Below are 25069 nucleotides of genomic sequence, written 5' to 3'. Positions count from 1 at the left end.
TGATCCTAGGGCATTTTTGCTTCCCACCCTGAGTGCCAGTAAGAGGGGATCTTGGTGCCCACTGGATCCCCTCTTACTGGCACTCAGGGTCTCTTCACACAGACTCATTGGGCCTCAGTGACCCTTTGTAGGTTGGGAGCTCTAATGGCAGGGACAGGGGGCACCAGAAAGTGGGCTTTTCACCCCTTCCCAGCTCAAGCGTGATAGTGGTAGGAGAAGGAACCCAGGATCTGGGGCCAGGCAAACAGGGGTCCCATTTGTGCTTTTGCCCTGGGCTGGCTGTGTGCTGATGGACACACACCACTTTTTTGAACTGTTTTTTCCTCTTTTCTCATTAAAGAATTATAGTGAGGATCAAGATTTCCAGGTCCTCCTTTGCCTTTCCAGTGACATGGCATGGTGGATGGGGTGTGGGCGTGGACATGGAGGATTTGGGCTACAACGGATGGATTTCAACCCCCAGGCAGGGTGATGCTGACCCTTCCCCTAACTGAGCACACCGGAGAAGCACATTGTGTTTCTTCGTTTATCCATCACGTTTGCCTTTATTCATCTTTCTCCATCTTGGTGTCCACTGTCCCACCTTTGTCCTGGCCACCCAGGGCCACAGCCTTTCTCCCTGGGTCCAGTCCTCCCTCCTTTTCCACATGAGCAAGGCCTGGGTCTGAGAAAGGGGATTTCTCCTACTTCTCTGGAGTCAACCCCCTTCAGAAAGGCATAGCTCCTGCCTCCCCCACCCGCCTCAACCTCTCCAGCCTTCACTGGAGCATGTGCAGACTCCTCTCTGGAATTTCGGAGAGAGGAAGTGGGAAGGTGCCCCTCCCACATCAGAGTCAGAGGAGCCCCCAAGAAAGAGAGACTCTCTCCCTGGGGGTCCTGAGAGGCAGGGAAGCTTCAGGGGGAAGCCTGGCGAAAGTGTGCAAGGGCCAGGAGCGAGTCCGGTGCTCCGCTCCTGGGCTGGAAGGCAGGGAACAAGGCTTTGGGGAGTAGTCCTCGGGAGGCACCCTGAGAATTCCAGGGTTGAAGCCTCTTTCTGGGTGCCAGCCAGTGTCTGGGTGGCCAAGACATCTGGATTGCTGGGGAATTCCAATCAGCCTCGGTGGGCAAGTTGGGCGGCCTCGCGTTCCAGCTGGCGACACAGTTCCAGGCGATTCCGCAGGCACGGCCGAGCACCCAGGCGGCCCCAGCCAGTGGCATGGGTGGCGGGGCTGGCGTCCAGCGCCCGCAGCAGGCGAGGCAGGTCGCGCAGCAGGCGGTAGCGCGGCAGGGCGCGCAGTGGCCGGGGGATGTCGCCCTTGGCGCAGAGGCGACTGAAGTAAGCGAGCAGCAGAAGCGGGCGCGGGGCGGCGCGGAGCAGGGCGCGCAGGGGCGCGGTGCGGGTATCCGGGGCGCAGGCAGGGCTGGAACCCGCGCTGCTCCACAGCAGTAGCACGGTGCCCCGCTCCCGCACCACCTGCGCCCGCGCCGCCCACAGCCACGGCAGCGGGCCCACACGCGCCACGCGTGTCCCCTCCCACAGGTCCACGATCACGTCGCGCTCGCCGCCCAACGTGGCCCGCAGCAGTTCAGCCAGCGCTCCCACCAGGCGCCGCTGCGCCTCTGTGTCCGCCACGTGCAGAAGCAGCACAGGATGCGGTTGGCCGGGGCCTAGGGCAGCAGCAACAGATGAACAGGGTGGGGGTTAAGGGACAGCTCAACTCTATCTTCCTTGGCCTCGGGGCTACAACATAGGGTGCAACCCCAGTGCCTTATCTGCGCTGAAGGTGGGTCCCCAAGGCAACTCTAGTCAATAGGGCGCTTTGGGGCTATTTAGATCAAAGCACCCTGGAAGGGGTGAGGTGCCAGAATTGGCAGGTGCAGCACAGACTGGATTTCCGCTCCACTTACCAGTAACCCGGAGACTTGGTACAGAGGGACCTTTGCCCTGCCTTAACCATTCCTGCCCACTACGGGCTTTGAGGCGCACCTCCTTGGGTAGCAGACAGCTGGGTGCTGCGGCAGGTACATGGCTCTTGGGGAAGGGAGCCTAGGCAGGGAACAGGTGCCGGCAACTAGCCTAGAAGTTGGGCAGGTCTAAATCCCCAAATTATGCCCAGGTGAGCTTACCTGACAGTGGGCGCTGGAGGATGAGAACTAAAACAACTCCCAATAGAGTGGTGAGGGCCAGCAGTGCCAGGATCAATAGTCCCAGGTGTCTATTAGAGACTGAGTCAAGCAAGGTGAGGCCACACTGGGCTCCTCAGTGCCCAACCTTCCTCTTACTCACTCCCCCCCTCTGCAAAGAACTCACCATCTGGACACAAGAGGTGCTTCCAGGCAAACTGGACATCTGACCTCCACACCTGAGGGCACAGAGCCCCCCCACCCCGTGAGCCAGGGTATAGTGCCTCCTCCAGGGGAAGTTAAATGAAGCATGGAGATGGTGAAAGGGAGGCCCCCTGGATATGGAATTCATCCAGCACAGAACAGGTCAAGAGTGGCAAACTCAAAGAGTAAACTCAAAGTTGGCCAAGGGTGTTCATGGGGACCTGGAGGGCACAGGCACTGGTGGAAGTAATCAGACACCACTGAGCTCTAGCCTGTTGTCACCAGGCCTGAATGTGGACACAGAGAACTAGGTTTTCTGATTTTTTTTTTTTTTTCAAGAGAAGCCAGAAATCAGCTTTTTAAAATATGCTGTCTCCCAGTATTTAAATGGTGGTAACAAATTCCAATTTCAAACACCATGTTGTCCAAGCCAAACATTTTTGGTGGACTGGATTTGGCCCGTTTGCCACCTGTGGAGTAGATGCTAGAGGAGTATGTGTAGAGGGAGGGCAGGATTCCTTACCAGAACACAGGCCCCTGGCCTCAGGAAGGGAATGATGAGCTCTAGTGTCACTGGGCTTGAGCCCTGAGTCTGTTGGAATAAAGAACAAAATGACTGTTCGCACGGAAACAAATCTGGCTCTGAGCCTTTGCCCATACTGTTCCTCCCCACGCCCCCAACCCCCTCCTCCCAATCCTCCCAAGGCTTAAGGCCAAGTGCCACCCCTGGCTTCATTCCTAGATCCCGCTGATCATTCCCAGATCAGAACTGCTGCACAGATACACATTAATCAGTCAATCAGGTACTCGTCAACAGACATCCTGTGGGTGCCGACTCTATGCCAAGCCCTGAGGAAAGAAGGCAGGCGCAGATGTTCTCTGTCCTCTGGCAGTTCCCAAACAGGGAGGCTAATCATATGCTGCCCTACTCCTGTCCGGCATACCTGAAGGGGTAGCTTATCTATTGGGAAAAATGTAAGTTGTGGAGTCAGAAGGCCACAGCTAACAAAGTCAGTCTTAACTATTGCTTTTGTGGTTCCTAGCTGTGTGGAACCACACATTTGGTTGGTACATTGATCCCTGAGCCTCAGTTTTTTCATTTGTCTGTGAAGGCTAATAATCCTTGGCTTACTGCATTATTGAGCATCACATGGAAATATGCATGGGAACACTTTATAATATACGGTGCAGTGTGAATTCATTTAGTAGTAGTAGCTATTATTACACCTGGGACTCCTAGGGCCGAGACTCTGTTATATACTTTTCTTGGCAGGGTAGGCACAGAATAGGCACTCAATACAAACATGCTGAATTGGACAGAATTGATTGTCATCTGTCTACAGGCAGGATGTGGCTCTGCCCTATGTCTGGGTGCCGGGTAGGGAGCTGATCAGAATCTCCATGCTTTGGGAATACCCTCCCCCCTGCTCCCCCTACCCCACCCTGTCCTAGATCATCCCATTGCCTAGTCAGCGGTGAGCAAGTGCTGATGCAGGGGCTCTTAAATCATGGCTGAACTCAGTGAAGGCGGTCTTTTCCCAGCTCACAGAAACAAATGAATCCATGGATTTCGTTCTCAATGTTAGGTTTTCCCACATGACTTTGCCTTACAACTTAATCACGGCTTGGTCTTAAATCTTGAGCATTTGCTACCACCTGCCTGCTTGGGAACCCTCAGAGAATACAAAACAAATAGCTGCCAAGTGAGTATTTAAGAAAGAACCTGGAAGAGCTACTCATGCTTAGTCAGCTTGGGGCTGTGGTTTTGAAGATATATTTGATTATGGTTTTTATATCAGATACACAGAAGAAAGTCTACTAGTCAATTGATCTTAATTCACATAATAGAGTTAAGTCTGTCAGTAGTTTACAATCTTCCAGGGCCTCTGTCTCCCAAGATAGTGAGAGACTACTTCTGCCAGGTGCCTGGTGGAGGAAGGCAGGAGCACAGTGGTAGAGGACAGCTGAGTTTGAGAGGGCATCAGTATAACCTGGGGCAGCCGTTTGAGTCAGCCAGAGGAGAGCTGGGTATGAGAAGGCCAATCCTTTGCCCCTGTTTATCCCTGTAAATTCAGAAACTGAAAGGATTAGAAAATGCCCCATGGAAACCCTGCTGACGGGCAGAAGGAACCAGCTGAACAAAGCCTGATCAAGTAAATAAATAACTAGATGTTGTAAGTCAGGAACTGGCTTGCCTCCACCTGCTGTGCTCTGAGCCAACAGGACCTGGTGGGGGCCAAGGGCTGGCGAGGTCATACCTGGCTGATGCTGTACACGGGGGGCAGCAGGCTGTCCCGCCCCATGTCTGGGTGGCTCCAGGCAGCACTGAAGGTGGCATGCGTCCTTGTGGAGAAGTGAAGGATCAGCTGCTGGGCCTGGGTGTCCATGCTCACGTTCCAGGATGGGGCTGCCGGGGAGTGGGGGAAAGGGTGTCATGTGAGAAACCCTGTTGGCAGGAGGTGATAGGAGGAGCTGGGCTAGTGAACAGAGAAGTCAAGACAGGGCTAGAGTTTGGCTTGGCCACATTTGGGTGAGGGTGAAATGGTGGGAGGGGTTCCACTTATTGGCTCACCAGTCTGATGGGGACATTCAATGTGGCTGCTGTTTCCAAAAGAGAACTAAGAAATACAAAAATGGCGGGTCAGAAAGTGCCAGGCACGATCCATACCCCTACCCATCCCCTCTCACTCACGTTTGTACCTTGAAACAGAGCTGGGGGTGCAAGTCCACCTTCTCCAAAACATACCACTGTGGTGGGAGAAGGGAGTTAGCCCGGGAGCAGGGCCCTGGGCCCCAGCCCTGCCCACCCAGGTCCTGGGGAGGCCTATCTCACCCCCTCTGACTCTCGAGCTGTGGCATTGGGGAGGTCTTCACAGAGGGTGTTCCCGCCTTGCCTCTGGCAGAGGGAGGCTTCCAGCTTCAGTGGGCAGCGGAGTGTTGGGGCCATGACCATCTGACTGTGCTGGCTGTAGTCAGTAAAGTTCACTGACTTCCAAAAGTCTGAGCCATCTGGGCAGAGAGCAGGGCAGAGAGTGAGGCCTGGGGAGGCTTGAACCCTGCTTTGGCCTTGTTTGGCCACCCCCATCCCCAGGGCGTCAGGAGATGATATTTGTAAAGGTGTTCAGCACAGTTCCTGCTCCATCTAGGAGCCCCAAAGATGAGCACGCCTTTTTCAGCCCCTTGTTATTACCTTTTCTATTTACTCCTTCTTGCACCTCCATTCTGGCTAGCTCTTTGCTACTCCCCAAACTCCAAATCTTTTTATTTTTGCTAAGTTCCTCTCAAAACCAGGAATGCCTTCCCCTCCCTTCTCTCCTTTCTAAGTCCCGCTCGTTTTCTGAGCGCAGCTCAGGTGTCACCTCCTCTGAGAGACCGTCTCTTGCTGATGACAGCCTTCACTGGCTTCTCCCTTTCCGGAGTTTATGTCCCAAAGGCTAGTCCTTACGTGTAACCTTGCCCTGGACTGCAGGCTGCTTTGTGCTGTTCCTTTGTTATGTTTGAGCATCCTGTCTCTTCAGCTTGGAGACAACAAAGTGTGGACAGCACCTTAGATGTCACCAACCACTTTCACTTATCTTAGTGAAGTCAAGCCTCATAAACAGTTGGAAAGTAAGACAGGGCAAGTATAATTATTTTACAGATGAGGAAACTGAGTCTCAGAGAAGAATAAGTGGCAGAGCTGTGATGTGAGGAGCCCAGCTCTTCTTGTCCATCCTCCACACACCAACTCCTGTGTGCCTAGTACAACTTCCCACAGTGCCTACTACAACATTCAACGCTCTGATTTATTGGCAGGCTGAGCAGTGGACATAGTACCCTTTTCTCCCACTGACTCCAGGGAAAATGCCTGCATGCCTTCTAGGGGCTTCCTCCGACACAGTTGGGAAGTGTGTGCGTGTATGCATGAAAGAGACAGAGAGAGGCTGTGCGTGCACAAGAATGCATATGAGTAGCACTCACAGGCTTCAGGCCAGCTCTGGAAGGGACATTTTTTGCGCCTCACTGTATCCTCTTGCAGGTAGGATGCCTGGGGGGAGAAGCAGAGAAGGTCAGACCTGAAACTCATTCTGGCTTGCCCTTGCTCTTGCCCTACTGCAAGCTGCCTGAGCTGGCAGGGCACTGAGGAGGGGAAGCAGTGCAGGGTGTAGCCAAGGGTAAGTGGTGCCTGACACTGGGGGAGGAAATCCAGAGTATGGGAGTGAGATCAGCTAATGAGAGGCTGAGTCCTCTTGCCCCCGGAGAGGAGAACCTATCCCCAGAAAGAGGCAGATTGTGATGTCCACATCTCTGTCTATACCTCCACTCTCAGTGCTTCCCAAGGTGCCTAGTGTCCTGTATGGGTCCCTCCACCTGGGTTGCCCAAACGCCCAATGGTTGTCCACCCTGGCAGATGCTCAGTGCTCTAAATCTCTGCCTGCATCCTCCCTTTAGTTTCCTCCTGGATGTCAAGGGCCCTGCCCTTTCTGTCTAATCCAAGGAAGTCTTAATGTTAGGCACTTCAGAATTATGGAGAGGAGGACTGCCATGAAGGGCTAGTGGGGACAAGACTTTTGAGGCCATATGGAATCTTGGAATGGCCACATGCCCCCACCATGACTGATCAGCACACACAGTGAAGGGAGCTGCCTATTCCGCCTCAGGGGGCTGAATCCAGGTCTGGACCAAGGAAAGCTGGGTTTGGGTGGAGCTGAGGTTGGAATCACCCCCAAGAATATCGTGTTCAGCAGGACACTTCCATCTCTGACCCAGTGTGTGGCTCACAGTCAAGCTGGCACCTGTCTTCCTAAACACCTTGTTAACACCCATTCCTTTAAAAACCCGACTTAGTGGAGATATGTTTGACCAACTGCACTATCTGGGGACCTAGGAGTGGGGCCATGGACAACCCCCACCTTTTTCTTTACTCACCTCTATGCACAGACAGGGCAGAAGGAATTCATAAGGCAGGTCTACAGTGTGGCCCCTAGACACGGTTTTCTGTTGACGAAGCAGTAAAGGGAGAGAAAGATGCCTGAGAAAGAGTACAGGCACTCTGGCCGAGGGTAGGAGGAAGCTGGGACCTTATTTTTTCTCTTATGTGAAACTTAATTTTTTCATCGACAAATTTCCTCTCAAGGGGTCTCTGTTCTGTACTCTGACCATTTTCTCTATAGGTGTCTCGATATAGGGCGGGGTAAAAGTAGGTTTACAGATATTTGTATGGGAAATAATACAATAATTAATAAATAATAATACAAGAATAAGCTCTGTGTTTCACATATTCACTACAGTAAACCTACTTTTGCGCCACCCTGTATATGGAGTCGGGGGAGGGAGGACACAGGGAAAGGGATATACCTTTAATGAGCCCCGCTGGATGCCATGTAGGGTGCAAGGTGCTAAAGCAATAACTCAAGGAAATGCTAGCACTGCAGTGATGTTGGGAGGTGCATCACCACTTTATAATAAGGAGGGCTGAGGGCCTCGGCGGTGCAGCATCAGTCTCTGCAAATGGTACCAACTGTACACAAGGGCCTCAGTGACAACTGGAGGTTGAGGTGGTGTGTCAAGAGCTGCGCTGGGAAAATGAGGGTCATCTCATTTTCTGAGGAAGGCCACAAAGGGAGGGAAATGGGAGGGAACCAGGACAGATGAGACCACTTTGTTATTTTCTCAGGGAAAACAACTTCTTGAAGGAACTGAAAAGGTTTCTTAGTATAACCCGAATCTCACTGAGGCTCCTCTCATGCGGGTAAATACCATGTTCATTTCTCTGCTAGTCATTCCCAGTTGCATCAGGTCTCTGCATGCCCTTTCCTTTCCTCTCTTCCCACGTGACAAGGCGCCTGCATTTTCTGTCTAGTCCAAAGAAATCTTAATGCTAGGCACTTCGGACTTGTGGGTTTTGGAGAACTGTCTTCCCTCCCTGGACCTCAGGCTCCCTGTATGTACAATGGGTGGGCTGTTTTTGCTCCAGCACTGTGTGAGCTGGCTTTTTACAGGAAAATTACACTCCATACCTGGACATCAAAGGGACTGCTCAGCTCTTCACACTCTAGAGTCCACTGGTGACAAAGACGCACGCTGACCTCAGGGTCTGAGGGAATGCTCACTCGAATGGCCCGTGCCTCAGGCAGCAAGTCAAAGGAGAACTCAGGCCCTGGGGAGAAGGGGAACTTGGTGGCCTTGTCTCTTGGCTTTAGCGAAGGCACCACTACTTGGCTGTGCCTATCTCCAGTCACACCCCATGTCTACCTTTATGCCTTTGTGAGTCCTGTCTCGGGAGACCTTCCACTGCCTCTGGATCTGAAGGTTGGGTCCTTTTGAAGCGCAGCCCATTTTGGGAGATGTCTGGGGAGGGGACGGAGATTTGATGGTCCTTCTCAGACAGGCAACAGTGAGTCAGAAGCTTCCTCTGTAGGCAGAGAGCAAGGTTGGCCTTAAGCCAGGAATCAGGATCTCTGGCTTCTATTTCTCCCTCTGGAACCTGGGGTACCACAGGGAATTTGCTCAACATTTAGGCCTCAGTTTCCCTAACTGTATAATGGAAGAATAGTCTACTTCATCTCCATACTTCCCATCTCTCACAGGGCTGGAGAACAAAATGAGAGGCCAGAAAGGAAAGGGGCACAGGGCAGGGCTGGAACTGGCAGGGAGGGTACCTGAACAGATGCTGGCATCTTGTGTCTCCTACAGAACTGGAACATGTAAGACTTTTTGGATTTCTGCACCAGGCGGTGGAACCAGCTCAGTTGAAGGTCTGCACAGGAAAGGGCACATTTAACATCTAGCCCTTTACTGACCCTTCTCTACCTGGAGATGATGGCCCAGTGTTGGAGAGTAAGTCATTTTAGACCAGGGAGGGTAATGACATCAAGCCTCTTTAGTCCTGAAAGTTATGCTACAATAAAAAATGGATTAATTTCTTGGCCTGGTCAGGAAGCTCAGTTGGTTAGAGCATTGTACCAATACACTAAGGTTGTGGGTTCGATCTCCGGTTAAGGCACATACAAGAAGCAACCAATGAATACATAAATAAGTAGAACACAAATCAATGTTTCTCTCTTTCTCTCTCACTCCCTTCCTCTCTTTCTAAAATCAGTAAATAAAATTTTTTAATGATTAATTTCTTAAGTAGAGAAAAAGAGAACATCTTAAAGATGTTCACTGTAGCTCAGCCGGCGTGGCTCAGCAGTGGAGCATTTGACCTATGAATCAGGAGGTCATGGTTCGATTCCTGGTCAGGGCACATGCCTGGGTTGCAGGCTCAATTCCCAGTGTGGGGTGTGCAGGAGGCAGCCGATCAATGATTCTCTCTCATCATTGATGTTTCTTTCTCTCTCTCCCTCTCCCTTCCTCTCTGAAATCAATAAAAAAATTTTTTTTAAAAAAAGATGTTCATTGTATTATTTATAACAGGGAAAAATTACGAACTGCCCATTCCTTTTTTTTTTTAATATATTTTTTTGATTTTTTACAGAGAGGAAGTGAGAAAGATAGAGAGTTAGAAACATCGATCAGCTGCCTCCTGCACATCTCCCACTGGGGATGTGCCCACAACCCAGGTACATGCTCTTGACCGGAATCGAACCCAGGACCTTAAAGTCTGCAGGCCGACGCTCTATCCACTGAGCCAAACCGGTTTCGGCACGAACTGCCCATTCTTAAGCAGAGTATGGGCATTTAGTATATATCAAGCACTGAGCTAGGCAATAAAAATACAGAGTTAAATAAAAAGGATCTTACTTTACAAATAAAAGATATCAATAATAAATTTCTAGAACTGACATTTTAATTCCAACAATTGGTGCCAGCTGAAAAGAGAAACATCCCAAAATAATACAAATGAACTCACTAATATCAGTCTCACTTGCATCAGCCTCCCCAACCCCCAAATGCCCCCAATTCACATCTCTGTTGAGAATGGCCCAAGGGCTAGTTCTCATACCTGAAGGAGTTGACACCAGGTGCAGGCACAAACAGCAGGGGCAGCACCAGAGCCAAGCACCCCGGGTATGTGGCAGGGTATGGCAAGGAATATGGGCAGATCTTTCTGTAAAAGGTGGGGGGAAAAAATCAACTGGTAGGGTTCAAGGACATCTCTCCTGCTTCAGACAAGAGGACTTGAGGCTGAGCTCTGCCACTTACATCCTGGCTCTGTGACTTTGGGCAAGTTACGGACCCCTCTGAGCCTCAACTTTACCATTCATAAAGTGGGGCTGTTATCAAGATCAAGTAAGATAATGTGTGAGAAAATATGGATGTCATTTTATTACTGACAGTTAAGGGGTGGGTGTGCCTGGAGATTTACAGGCCTCTCATTTAATCCTCCCACAGCTCAGGGGCAACAGTCTTCATTGTACAATCATTTCTACTGTTCTGGCAGACCCCTCAGAAACCGAGGGTCGGAGGGCATAAGTGTACTGACTGCAGCCACACGTGGAGTATGTGGCAGAACGGTAATGCAAACCTAGACTTGTCCTGATTCTAAATCTAAACCCTGTGCTTTTTCTTTGCTACTATGCTACTTCCCAGGCTGTGAACCAAAAAGTAGGATGCAAGCCTCACTGGGGATCTGGAACTAAAGGGGTGTGGGGACCCTGGCCGGTGTTGCTCAGTGGATAGAGTGTTGGCCTGTGCACCGAAGGGTCTCAGGTTCAATTCCTGGTCAAGGGCACATACTTGGGTTGCAGGTTCAATCCCCAGCCCTGGTCAGGGCACCTGCAGGAGGCAACCAATCCATGTGTCTCTCTCACATCTCACATCTCTCTCTCTCTCTCTCTCTCCCCCCCTTCCCTTCCACTCTCTCTAAAAATCAATGGGGGGGGGGGGTGTGTGTGGGGAAAAGGAGCAGGGCAGGGAATGAGACTTACCAGTGAAACTGTCATCCTGAAGGCACAGGGCCCAGTAGGGGGGGAAAAAGGGAGAGAAGTATAATTAGGAGGGATTCTCACAAGGAGCACTCTTCTTGGGGTCTTTGCCTCAAATCACCGAATTCTGAGGCCCAGAAGCTAACAGCCCATCCCTTGTGGCTTTTTTCTTCCCAGCTCCACCCTGCCCAGGTCCTCAGGCCACTAAGATCCCTTTGAGATTGTGTAGAGGGCACACTGAGGCTGCCATCAGAGCACATGGATTTGGGGAGGTGGAAAAGGACAGACAGGAGAGTGGAGAGCTTTGCCAGCCGGTGCCAGGCAGATATCCCCGCCCGGTAATGGCACCTTACCATGTGGGAGACCAGCAGACGGCAGGTAGTCCAGTGGGGCAGACAGGGACAGCCAATCCCAGCAGAGGTAGAGACGCCAATGAGCAGCAGGCTGAGAGGCAGGAGCAGGGCTGCCAGTCTGGGGTGCCCCATGGACTTCCGTTGGGTCAGGGCACCCAGAACATAGCTGCATGGCCTGAAGGTGGGTGGCAGGACTTTGCAGTACAGCAACAGGGAGCACAATGCCAGTAGGAACCCTCGCCTCAGCCTGCCCTTGCCCCGCCCAGCCCCAAAGCTCCTCCTTGATCCTAACGAGCAGGCCAAGCCACATTCCTTCTCCTCCAAGCAGAGGGACTGAGGGATGCTTGCCCCCCAGAAAACCCTACTGCCTCCGACTGGAGGGCAAGGAGGGCATGTCTCCTGCTCTGGCAGAGAAATAGCAGGAAAGAGGCCAGCACAGGGTTAGGGAAATGGTCGGCTGCACCCATTTCTTAACCCCTCCTACTCCTGCAACACCCTAGATCCTACACGCCCCGTTAACTAGCTCTTGACTTTGATCCCCTCTAGACATATGCTTCATCCCCTCACTTAGAGAACTGACAGAGCTATTAAACACTACTCTGCATTGGATGCCAAAGACAGAGGTGACTGGCACACCATTTGGAGTTGCGCAGAACAGTAAGAAAGCACTAAAGGCTGCACATAAGCATCACATGACTCCATATGCAGCTGGTTCCCCACCTGGCTGACTCTCAGGACTACGGCTCTGTTTTCTCTAGTCAGTTCCAGCTTTTCTGGACACAGGGCTCCATGCCAAAGGGGCCTTTGGCTTCAAAGGATCCACTACTCAGCACAGTCTGCTCAAGAAGCCACAGAGAGCCCTGGAGCTAAGGGAGCGGGCCCCACACACTGACCTGGTTTCTTGTGGTTTCTGATGATGCTGACGAGGCTCCAGTCTTTGTTGGGACCCTCCCCATCATCCCACAGCTTCCTCCCGCTCATGGAGCATTTGATCTGCTTCAGCCCTCTTCTTGGTGACGCGCACAGTGGAAAGAAAGTTTGGGGCACACCTACTGGGTTAAGGCATCTTGAAATTGTTACTGTCACTCTGCACCTTTCAGTAGACTGACCATAGCTTTCTTTAGGCCAATTCTAGTTTCTAAGTCATCAGGTCCATTGTCTGAAGATTCCATCCTACCTATTATCCTAAAAATGCCCTCTAGCTTTTGAGTTCCTTAAAAGATAAAGACCCTTTCTTATTCTACATGTTTCTCCAGTGCCTAGGGTGGATGTCATGAAATAGGTGCTGTCATTGAATAAATGTAAATTACGATAGCAGTTTATCCGTTTCACATTTCACGAAGTACTTTCATATTTGATCCTCGTAACTACATTATAAGTCAGGTGGGTATTGTTTTCATTTCACAAAGATAAGCAAGCAGGAAGGAACGTTATTTGGTCAAAGTCCAGGTCTCCAGCTTTGGGAGCTCCACTTCTGCCAGCCTCTCACAGGTCAGTTCCCTTGCGGTCCCCCTCCCCACTGCCTCATCTCCCTCTGCTTCTGGGAAGCCTGAAGGGCCTGCCTGAAACAGTTCCATCTTTTGGCCTTGGAGCCCATCACTGCAGACAAATGAGTAAGATGTGAAGGGAGGAAAGGGTGGTCTGGCCATTCTAAGGATTAGTTAGGGAGTCTTCTGCCTAAATTGTTATCTAACTCACAGTGGTTCAGATCTACATAGATTATGCATTTATACTATAGTTAGATTTTATTATTGTTATTATGGGAGCAGAGGGACAGGAACGTACACTCACACAGTCCATGCCACCCACAACTGGCCAGCTTGCAAAAGTAGCTGCAGCTGCTTTCTTGTAGATTATACTGTAGAACAAGGGGTGAGTCCCACTCCTTCACCGAATTCCCAGACAAGCCAAAACTGTTCAGGGCTCATTTGGGGAAGAGAGTTCATTAACTTGAATATTAGCAAGTTACACCAAGGACTCTGCTCCCCCAAAATGCAAAATCAGAACACTGTAGCCCACAAGAAGTTTATTGAGTCTTCAAGACACTATACAATGTAGACTCCTCTCCCAGAGAAGGGTCCTTCAGAGGCAGGGAACCATCCTCCAGACGAGTTGCTCCTCTGTCATTTTCATAGGCAGCTGGGTTTTTCCTCTTGGATTTCTCAAACTCCTGAGTCCCCCATGTGTGGACAAGATAAAATGCTACAAATGGCCGTACGACGCCAAGGATGGACGCCTCAATGCTTACTGCACAGCCCGTTGGGGATGCCTTGCTGAAGTAGTGCGGGAAGGTGCACTACTTGAAGGGCGACAAGCTGCAAGTGATCACATGTCTCATCATGTCAGCTTCCCAAACTGGGGCCCATGGTGGCAGTGGAGGAGTCTAAGGTTACCTCACCCTGCAGCAATCATGCATCTTTCAATGCTGGGTACATGAAATGAGAAACTTGGTTCTGTTCTTTAACACTTCTCTTTTCTTTTTAATATATTTTTATTGATTTTAGAGAGGAAGGGAGAGGGAGAGATAGAAACATCAATGATGAGAATCATTCATCAACTGCCTCCTGCACACCCCCTACTGGGGATTGAGCCTGCAACCCAGGCATATGCCCTTGATCAGAATCAAACCCAGACCCTTCAGTCCGCAGGCCAACGCTCTATCCACTGAGCCAAGCCAGCTAGGGCTATACTTCTCTTTTCTTGACCCCTTTCAGGGCTAGGGAATTTTTTTCTGCCAAGGGCCATTTGGGAAAATTTTAAGAAAACTGGGAAAACATGAAACCAACTTGGGGATTCATAAAAGGTTCTGCTAAGATAGTGTGTGGTGAGAGTATTGGGAGATAATACAGGACTGCTGCATTGAGACCACACTTTGGAAAATCTCTGAGATTAAGAATTTTGGTTGTTCAAAAATGAATGGCACATAGTAGGGACTTATGATGATGATCTAGAGCTGTGCTCTCTTGCATACAGGGATGCAGGAAGATGAATGAATATGAGGTAGAAGGCAAAGAGTTAAGTTTGATGTAATAATCAGGACATCTAGAGGAAGAGATTTTGCAGTCAGATAGTACTCCCAGTACTTACTAGTGACTGAGTACATACCTAATGTTTATAGAACAAAAGAATGACTAGAACTCTGGAGAGGAAAGAGATCTGCAGTTATCCATCCAGTCAAATGAATGAGTAAAGGGACCCTAGCCAGTATGGCTCAGTTGGTTGGACTGTCGTATCATACACCAAAAGGTTATGAATTCAATTCCCAGTCAGGGCACATACCTAAGTTCTGGGTTCAGTCCCAGGATGGGGCACGTAAGAGAGCCAGCCAATCGATGTTTCTCTTTTTCTTTAAAAATCAATAAACATGCCGAAACCGGTTTGGCTCAGTGGATAGAGCGTCGGCCTGCGGACTGAAAGGTCCCAGGTTCAATTCCGGTCAAGGGCATGTACCTGGGTTGCGGGCACATCCCCGGTGGGGGATGTGCAGGAGGCGGCTGGTCGATGTTTCTCTCTCATCGATGTTTCTGACTCTCTATCTCTCTCCCTTCCTCTCTGTAAAAAATCAATAAAATATGTTAAAAAAAATAAAAAATAAAAATCAATAAACATTGGGTGAAGATTAAAAAATATCTGTATCTCTATACATTTATATATTTATATCTAAAGGGACACACATCTTCCATGTAGTATTTACTGTCACTTTTCAGCATGAAAGAGCCTTTAGTTCACGTATCCCATTTGTTGTTGTTTTTTAATATTTTTTTTTATTGATTTCAGAGAGGAAGAGAGGAGAGACAGAAACATTAATGGTGAGAGAGAAACATTGATCAGCTGCTCCCTGCATGCCCCCTACTGGGGATTGAGCCTGTAAACTGGGCATGTTTCCTTGACCGGAATCGAACCCGGGACCCTTCAGTCCATATCCGACACTCTATCCACTGAGCCAAACCAGCTAGGGCTACATATCTCTTTTCACTTCTATTTTTAACTTATCTGCTCCATACCATTCAAATAATGCTTCACATTTGTATCATGTTTCACCTAGGTTGCAAATTCCCTGTGTGCAGGAATACTTTTGAATTATTGTGGATACCATAATATAGTACAGTAGTCCCCCTTTATCTATAGTTTCACTTTCTGTGGTTTCAGTTACCTATAGTTAATCACAGTCCAAAAATATTAAATGGAAAATTCCAGAAATACATAATTCAGAAGTTGAAACTGTGTTCTGACTAGCATGATGAAATCTCGCACTGAGACCACATTCACATAACTTTTATTAGAGTATATTGATATAATTATTCACTTATTACTGTTGCTAATATCTTACTGTGCCTAATTTACAAATTAAATGTTACCATAGGTAGGTATGTAGAGGAAAAACACAGTATAAATAGGGTTTGGCACTATCTAAGGCTTCAAGCAGCCATTGGGGATCTTGGAACGTATCCCCCACAGATAAGGGGGACTACTGTATCAGACACGTAACTGACACTGTACACTGAATAATAAACATGAATATACAACCAAAAGAAGACTGCATAACCCCAGCTGGGTAAGTGAGAAGGGATCATCTAATAGGTGGAGAGATTAAATGTATGGCCCATAATAGTTCCTGCTAATTAGCTACAGGGTGGCAACTAATGACCTAAGTTCCTTCTCTATGGCCACTGCCCTGCCAGGTTTCTCAGGGAGTTTCCATCTATCTCCTAGTGTCTAAAGCCACTCAAGCAATGCACCATTCACACTGGTAAATCCCAAGCACAAGGCACAGGGTAGACAGGGCAGTTATAATTTTATTGAGGTTCTTTGTAATTAAAATGCTTCAGAGTAGAGGCCACAGTCTGCAGGGAAAGCAGCCTCCTAATGTTTCCTCCCAACCACCCATAAATGGAAGTAGAATTTGGTTGATTCCTCATCTCCAGTTTCAGTGGCTAAGGGGTAATGGATGGAAATGGAGAGAATGACAAAGAGGCAAGGATGAGGGTCAGTCTTAAAACAGAAAAATCCTGAAGGGCTTCAACTTAAACTAGCTGAAGTTTGTTTTACAGCGGTTCTTCACCCAGTTCCAGCCAACCAGGAGTAAGTTAAGTATCATTTTGCCACCTCAGCTAATGACAACAGTAGCAGCTTTCCAGAATTTGGGCCTAGTTTGCACCAGTTGCCAACATCACAGCTGCCAAAATTACAACAGAGATTTTAGAACAGCTCTTCTACCTTCTCACTCTTCTCCACAGGAGGGCTAGGCTTCACCCCAGGGATCAGTCCATCCGCAGCCTTCATTTACGCTTCTTCTCCTGTGTGCTGGTGAACCAAGAGTCTAGGAGCTTCTTGCTGTAGTGTAACTGCCAGGCATGCACTTGAACCGCCAGCACCAACACCAGGTACATGACGGAGACGGCAGAAAACCCAAAGAGGAAGCGGTAGGCCTTGCCGTGGCGATAGAGCTGCTGTGCGGCAGGGAACATCTCCATGCTGCCGTAAATGAGGGGGGCGATGGAAAAGAGCCCCATGCTGATCATGGAGAGCACCAGGTAGCTAATGTTGTTGCGGGGGAAGGAGAGGAGCCCCAAGAGGGAGGGCACAATGCTCAGCAAATATGGGTACTCCCACTGATAGGGCATGGCCACCTGATCATGCGACAACAGCCTCAGGTGTCCCACACTCATCTTGGCAACCAGCAGCAGCCATAGGACCAGATGCACGTAGATCAGCTTCTTGATTTCATACTTGAGGGTCACACTGTGGGGCAGAGCAGAGGGAGAAGTTCCTTTCATTCAAAATTTTCTGACCAACTATATGCCAGGCAAGTATATTGGACAATAGAATCTGAATGTGAATAGGATCTAGCTCCTGCCTAGAGGCTGGGCACCAGGAACAGAAGAAAAATTACTAGCAAACGAACTGGAAGAGCTCTAGTAAATATATGTTGCAAGATACATGGGATCCCAAAAAGCAGTAATCAATTCCGCGTGGGAAAGGACATCTGAGAAGGCCATTTAGAGGTTGATATTTGAGCTCAGCTCTGAGGGATGAAAGGAGATGGGCGTTCCGAACTGAACGCAGGCAGAAAAACACAGGCATTTGTGTTCCAAGAAAGCCAGTGGTTGGGTATGGCAGGAAAACATCCTAGGTGGGGCGGGGAGTAGCAGGATGTGAAACAGCAAGGTCTATGAACCGTCGGTTTAAAGGCAGAAGAGTAACTGGGTTGTGTTTAGAAAGATGACGGACTGCACCCTGGGAGTATAGCACAGAGGAAGGAGGTATGGGCAGTGAGGAAACCAGCTCAGGCTGCTCATCCTTCTCCTGCTAGAGTAGACGGTTTCATTGAACGAAGTACATTGCTTATTATTCTTCTAACTCTCTCAGGTCCTAAATGTATCTTCTTCTCATCCTGGAGGACAGTCTCTGCTCACCACAGGTGTCAAAATACTTGCTTGGGCTGGGAGGTGCCCTTAGGCAGGGATCTTAAGAATAAGAATGGAGTGAGGGTCCAACGAGCTGGTCATTATTTAAAACTCCGGAGAGGAAGATGCAAAAGCATTCTGGAAGCGTTAAATGGATTTAAGGGGGGAAAATCTTTTAAGTTTTTTTCTTTTAAAAATATTCATTATAGAAAGTGTGAAAAGGGAGGAAAGTCAGTCATCTCTCGACTGCAAGATTCATGAAGACAGGAACCAGGTTTTTTTGTTTTGTTAACAGGCTTTTTTTTATTGAAGGTGTAATATGCATACAAAGACCAGGTCCGCTTTTGCTCACTGTATCTTCAGTGCCTAGCATAAAATGCCTACTGGGTAGGAGCTCAGTAACGCTGAAGGGGTAAATGTAGAAATGCCCCTTACGTGGGGGTGTTTATAAAATTCATTTTAGGCAGGGAAAGGCTGGCCTTTACGGTCTACATCCCCCAAATGCATCAGCTACCATGTACTGGGCAGACTCGATTCTGTGCTAGAACTTAGGCTACGTCCTTTACACGAATCATTTGCTCACTAATTCTTCACCCAGCCCTTAAAGGTCGATTCCTTTTTCCCTCTTGCAAGTGAGGAAACTGAGGCTCAACTAGAAATTAGGTTCCCAAGATCACACAGCGGAGCCCGGCATCACCGCCCCTGGCGCCCAGGGGGGTCTGCACCCTCTCAAGGCACCGGGTGGACCAAGGGATGGACCCATGGGAGCGACTGGGCTTTCCAGGACTGGGGGCAGGCCCCGGGCCGTCCGTCCCGGGACTGGGGGACTTGGCAGGTGAGCGTGGACTGGCTGGGGAGGACGAGCCCGAGGCCGGGGGCGTCGCTTCCCAGGCCCGGCGGGCTCCGGCCGGGAGAAGACCGGTGTGCGCCTCGCCTCGCCTCGCTTCATACCTCATCTGGTAGTGCATGGCGACGCGCTCCCGGTGCTGAAAGTCGCTGCCGTCAGTGCCGGCGGCTCGCGGGCCTGCCCGAGACGCCATTGGCCTGGCCCTGCCCCGAACCCCGGCGTCGTTCGCGCAGCTCCCCTGCCGCCCGCAGACCCTCCTCACGCACCGGAAGCCCTCCTCAGCACCGGAAGCCCAGCCGTCACACGGGCCTGTGGAAACAACTTCCGGCCCCTCTGTCTCAGGAGGACCGACTCTGTGGGCCGTCTCCTCCCGCGCACGCGCACGCGGTCTCCCCCGGCCCCGCCCCGCCCCGCGGCCGGGGGGGAGCAAGAAATTGACCTCGCCCCCTCCTCCCCGCCGCGGGCGTCTTTTTGCCGCCGGCCAGGAGCAGAGCACTTTTGACCGCTTGGACTTTCTTAAACTCTGTCCCCACGTCATAGCTGGGGACATTTTTTTTTTTTTTTTTTTTTTTTAGCACTTTACCTTTTTAAAACTCTAATATGAGTTTAAGAGGCCGCTGTCCCCCTCCCCTGCCCCAACCCCCCCAGATGGGGGAACTGATGCTTGGGAGGGTTCTGTGACTTTCCGAGCGCACATCACACAGTCACGAAATATCTATCCACGGATTATGTAATCGTTGCAAAGAGAAAAGGGTAACTTTGGAGAAAACTTGTGCGAATCCCTTTAACCAAGTAATCAAAATTAATTTGACCACTAATGACAAACCACCACTTGTACCTCCTGATACTCAGCATCAGTTCTGTGATATTCCTGCCAGAGATACTTAACCTGCATCTAATCATGATGAGATGACAGATGAATTCAAATTGAGGGACATTCTGCAAGATAACTGGGCTGTACTTTTCAAAAAGGTCCAGGCCACGAAAGAAAAATACATTATGTAGAGGAAGAAAGTTAAATGATGGCTGCCAGGGGCAGGGGGAGGAGGGAATGAGGAGTTGTTAAAGGGTAAAGAAATGAAAAGGAAGCCGGCCAGGTGTGGCCCAGTGAGTGAGGGTGGTCAGGAGGTCAGATTTGGATTCCAGGTCAGGGCACAAGCCCTGGTTTCGGGCTGGATCCCCAGTAGGGGACATGCAGAAGGCAGCTGATCAATTATTTTCTCTCTACGCCTTCCCCTGTGAAATCAATAAAAATATGTGTGTGTGTTTTTAAATATCAACAAAAACATTTTTTGAAAAAGAAATGGAAAGGCAGACAAAAATAGTTCTGGGGATGAATGTGGTAATGGTTGTACAGTAATGTGAAAGTACTTAATTTCACTAACTGTACACTTAAAATGGTTAATTTAATGTTACGTACATTTTATCCCCCCCAAAAAAATACCATAAAATAAAATTTAGTTATGTTATCTGAAAGAAATGAAGCATCTTTTTATATGTTTAAGGGTCATTCATATTTCATTTCCCTGAACTGTGTTCATATTCTTTGCCCATTTTTCCACTATGCTGTTGATCTTCTTAATTTATATATAGATAGAAGAGGGAGAGAGAGAGAGAGAGAGAGAGAGAGAGGCTGGCCTCTTGTTAATAATATTAGTTGCAATACATTTTTCCTCTTCATTGTGTGTCTTTGACTTTACTCTTGATATTACAAGTTTAACATGCCGAATATTTTTAATGTAGTTGCATGTATAATTTTTTAAAAAATATATTTTATTGATTTTTACAGAGAAGAAGGGAGAGAAATAGAAAGTTAGAAACATCGATGAGAGAGAAACATCAGCTGCCTCCAGCACACCCCCTATTGGGGATGTGCCTGCAACCAAGGTACATGCCCTTGACCAGAATCGAACCTGGGACCCTTCAGTCTGCAGGCCGACGCTCTATCCACTGAGCCAAACTGGTTAGGGCATAATTTTTTTTAATTTATTGAATTTTATTTTTTAGAGAGAGAGGGACAGTGCTAATGAGAGAAACATTGATGTGAGAGTCAAACATCCATTGGCTGCCTCCTGCTTGACCCCCACTGAGGATCGAGCTGCAACCTGGGCATGTGCCCTGACTGGGAATCAAACCAGGAGCCTTTCATGCACAGAACTGCACTCAACCAGCTGAGCTGCACTGGCCAGGGCCAATGTATACTTTTTTTTTTTTTGACTTCTCAATTCTGAGTCATAGCTAGACCTTCTCAACTCCAAGGTGTCTCAAAAATAGTGTAAAAGCTCAATAAATGCTGTTGAATAAATAAATCCAACTGAGCCAAAATCATCCTCTTCTAAGCACTGTGAAGAATCTTCAGGTTCATGGAGCCGTTCTCCCATTTCTTCACTCTACCTCTACCCACCCACCTCCCAGCCCTCCCCTCTGGCAGACAGTCTCTGTCTTTAACTTGTGGTTATCTTTGTCTTTATTGTGTACACAGTCCATGATGCACCCGTGTTCGTCAGGGCCAGACTGCTTCTGAGTCATCCATTCATCTATCACGAGACACCAAACACACGTTCAATAAATGTTTGAGGTGTGACTGTCCAAGGGAAGGCCTGCAACTCTTTCCCCAGGTCTTTCTCCCTGAAGTATTTGTTTATAGTTTTCTTTTTTAAACTTTTTGTTTTATTATTATTATTTTTGTTTGTTTGTTTGTTAATCCTCACCTGAGGATATTTTTCCATAGATTTTTTTTTCTTTATTGATTAAGGTATTACATATGTGTCCTTATCCCCCCCGTTCCCCCCCCAACCCCCACTCATGCCCTCACCCCCCTGGTGTCTGTGTCCATTGGTTAGGCCTATATGCATGCATACAAGTCCTTTGGTTGATCTCTCCTCCTTACCCCCACCCTCCCCTACCTTCCCTCTGAGGTTTGACAGTCTGATCGATACTTCTCTGTCTCTGGATCTGTTTTTGTTCATCAGTTTATGTTGTTCATTATAGTCCACAAATGAGTGAGATCATGTGATATTTGTCTTTCTCTGACTGGCTTATTTCGCTTAGCATAATGCTCTCCAGTTTCATCCATGCTGTTGCAAATAGTAAGAATTCCTTCTTTTTTATGGCAGCGTAGTATTCCATCGTGTAGATGTACCACAGTTTTCTAATCCACTCATCTGCTGATGGCACTTAGGCTATTTCCAAATCTTAGCTATGGTGAATTGTGCCGCTATGAACATAGGGGTGCATATATCCTTTCTGATTGGTCCACTGATTTTTAGAGAGAGTAGAAGGGAGAGGGAGAGACACAGAGAGAGAAACATCGATGTGTTGGGGATTGAGCCTGCAACCGAGGTGCCCTTGACATGTCCTTGACTGGAATTGAACCCAGAACCCCTTCAGTCCACAGGCCAATGTTCTATCCACTGAGCCAAACCAGCTGTTTATACTTTCCTTCTGGCTCTTGGTCTGCCTTAAAGTTCAGTGATGTGTGTTCCTGTCTCTTCATCCTGCCCATTCCCTTCCCAAATCCTTTTGATGTTTCCTCTGCCTGGGGAGAGGGGGTAATGTCTCTCTACAGGACTTCAAAATCTGGCTTACAGGCCGAGGCAGAATATGTAGACTGAATATTTGTGTCTCCCCCACTCGGTTGTTATGCTGAAGCCTAATCCCCAATGTGATGGAATTTGGAGGTGGGGTTTTTGGGAGGTGGGATTAATGTCCTTATAAAGAGACTCCCTCTCTCCTCCACCATGGGGAGGACACAGAGAGAAGAGGGCTACGAACCAGGAAGCCAGTCCTCATCAGACCCTAAATCTACCAGTGTCTTCATCTTGGACTTGCCAGGCTCCAGAATTGTGAGAAATAAATTTCTCTTGTTCATAAGCCGCTAGTATATGGTGTTCATTTATTGCAGCCCAAATGGACTAAGACACTCCAGGGCTTCAAAAGACTGGTTTCTCACCAGTCAGGATTTAGCTAAAAGCTCCCCTCCCCTCAGACGTTTAACCCCAAGGCCAATCTAGCTCTCCAGCCACTTGTTATCATATCACCTGGTTTTGTTTTCTTCCCAGAGCATCATTATCTGAAATTATTTCATTTGCATATTTGTTCATGATCAGAGTTCTCCCCCCGCCTCCAGTAATGTCAGCTCCTTGAAGTGTGAGAGAAGGCCGCCTTGTTTCCTGGTATATTGTCAGCCTCTAGGAAGGCTGGCACATAGTAAGTGACTAATAAATAGTTGTTGAATGAATGAAAGATGGTTGCCTGGGAGCTCCTTCAGGGAAGGATTGGGTCTAAATAACAATAATATAATAATAGTTATAGTTATAATAGCTATTTATTGAGCCTGACAAATGTACTAAGCTCTACAGCAAATGCATCTCATGATTATCTCATTTAATCTTTAGGACAACCCAGTGGGGTAGGAGTTACTAGTATCTTTAATTCCCATTTGTCAGATCAAACTGAAGCTTAGAGGAGTTTCATCACACAGCTAGGGCTAGACTGCTGATTTTCAAAGTGTTGTACCTAAGGAGCCACAGCTTCAGCGTCACCTAGAAATCTGTTAGAAATACACTTTCTTAGGCCTCACCCCAGATATACTGAGTCAGAAACTCTGGGGTGGAGCCAGCAATCTGAATTTTAACAAACCCTCCAGGTGATTATGATGCACTAGTGTGAAAAACCCTGTGCTGAAAGAAAGACGAGCTTGGATTCTTATTTATGTATGTATGTATGTATGTATGTATGTATGTATGTATTTATTTATTTGTTAATCCTCACCTGAGGATATTTTTTCCCTTTTTTTTTTCATGGAGAGAGAGAGAGGGAGAGAAACACATCACATCACTTGGTTGCCTCCCACATGTGCCCCAACCAGGGGCAGAGATCAAACCTGCAACCCAGGTATGTGCCTTGGACTGGGAATCGAACCTGAGACCCTTCAAGATGCGGGGCTGAGCTCTAACCACTGAGAAAACCGGCCAAGACTTGGACTTTTTTTTCTTTTTTAAAAAATATGCTTTTATTGATTTTAGAGAGAGGGAGAGGGATATAGAGATAGAAACATCAATGAGAGAGACATGGATTGGCTGCCTCCCACACACTCCCTACTAGGGATTAAGCCTGCAACCCAGGCATGTGCCTGACTGGGAATCGAACCAGGCACCCCCTGTTCATGGGTCAACGTTCAACCACTGAGCCATACTGAGCTGGGCTCTTTTTTTAAAAACTGCATTATTGAGATATAATTTACATACTATACAATTCTCCCATTTAAGTATACAATTCAATGGGTTTTAGTACACTTATAGGGTTGTGCAACCATTTCCAAAATAAGTTATGATTAGATTAATGGATTATAACATTTTTGTCTCCTCTGAAAGAAACCCCTTATCCATTCCTCTCCCATTAACCAGCCCCAGCCCTAAGCAACCACTAATATATTTTCTACCTTTATAGTTTTGCCTGTTCTGGATATTTCATACAAGTGGAATCATAAAAATATATATGTGATTTGCTGTGAATGGCTTCTTTCACTCTGCATATGTTTTTTTAAAGTTCATCCATGTAATAGCATCTATCCTTTTTATTGACAAATAATATTCTATTTATGGATATACCACATTTTTTTTTAACTCATTCATCAATTGATGAACACTTGGGCTGTTTCAAATTTTTGGCTATTGTGAATAATGCTATGAACACTCATGTATAAATTTTTGTATGGATATTTGTTTTTATGTCTCTTGGATACTATATATATGCACATCTATCTATCTACCTATCTATCTATCTATCTTTCTATCTATCTATCTATCTATCTGTCTATCTATCTAGGAGTAGAATTGATGGGTCATAGATCTTACCCTCTAAATCACTACACATTTCAGCTAGTCTGCTAGTCTTTGTCTCTGCTATTATTAAATAAGTATATCATTAATAACACCAATATTCTATCTATTAAGTGTCTTTGTTGCAAGGCCCTTTACTTTTATTTTTTAAAATATTTTTATTGATTTCAGAGAGGAAGGGAGGAGAGAGATAGAAACATCAATGATGAGAGAGAATCACTGATTGGCTGCCTCCTACACGCCCCCCACCAGGGACCGAGCCTGCAACCAGGGCATGTGCCCTTGACCAGAATCAAACCCGGGACCCTTCAGTCCGCAGGCCGACGCTCCATCCACTGAGCCAAACCGGCCAGGGCACCCTTTACTTTTATTATCACAAATCCTCACTCAATCCTTTGACACAGGAATCATCACTCCCTGCAGTACAGGGAGAGAAATTGGAGTGCACAAGCATAAGGCCATC

The 25069-nt window shown here is 48.0% G+C and overlaps 2 protein-coding genes across 10 annotated transcripts; both read right to left on the bottom strand.

The window, feature by feature from the left end:
* Positions 1 to 512: 512 nt before the first annotated feature.
* IL17RE (interleukin 17 receptor E) lies at positions 513 to 13046 on the bottom strand. 9 transcript variants are annotated; one of them, XM_036332136.1, is made up of 16 exons: positions 11510 to 11772; positions 11160 to 11175; positions 10235 to 10339; positions 8949 to 9046; positions 8542 to 8701; positions 8307 to 8446; positions 7216 to 7284; positions 6268 to 6334; positions 5141 to 5316; positions 5008 to 5055; positions 4880 to 4925; positions 4566 to 4714; positions 2831 to 2899; positions 2291 to 2342; positions 2107 to 2205; positions 513 to 1647 (listed from the first exon to the last, which is right to left on the bottom strand). In XM_036332136.1, exons 1-16 carry the CDS (start codon positions 11639 to 11641, stop codon positions 1091 to 1093), a joined length of 1983 nt encoding a protein of 660 aa, XP_036188029.1. In that variant the 5' UTR covers positions 11642 to 11772; the 3' UTR covers positions 513 to 1090. The 9 variants fall into 9 exon arrangements, with proteins under 9 accessions (XP_036188029.1, XP_036188036.1, XP_036188031.1 ...); XM_036332143.1 differs by lacking the exon at positions 11160 to 11175 and having other exon boundaries at positions 11510 to 13036; XM_036332138.1 differs by lacking the exon at positions 10235 to 10339.
* Positions 13047 to 16285: 3239 nt separating this feature from the next.
* JAGN1 (jagunal homolog 1) lies at positions 16286 to 19080 on the bottom strand. The gene is made up of 2 exons (XM_036332123.1): positions 18868 to 19080; positions 16286 to 17251 (listed from the first exon to the last, which is right to left on the bottom strand). The coding sequence occupies exons 1-2, from the start codon at positions 18954 to 18956 to the stop codon at positions 16789 to 16791; spliced, it is 552 nt and encodes a 183-aa protein (XP_036188016.1). The 5' UTR covers positions 18957 to 19080; the 3' UTR covers positions 16286 to 16788.
* Between the last annotated feature and the right edge of the window lie 5989 nt (positions 19081 to 25069).

The sequence above is a fragment of the Myotis myotis genome, unplaced genomic scaffold (assembly GCF_014108235.1).
Source record: "Myotis myotis isolate mMyoMyo1 unplaced genomic scaffold, mMyoMyo1.p scaffold_m19_p_13, whole genome shotgun sequence".
NCBI lineage: Eukaryota > Metazoa > Chordata > Mammalia > Chiroptera > Vespertilionidae > Myotis > Myotis myotis.
Note: the sequence above shows the minus strand (reverse complement) of the source record. Positions and strands in the feature narration are given on the sequence as shown.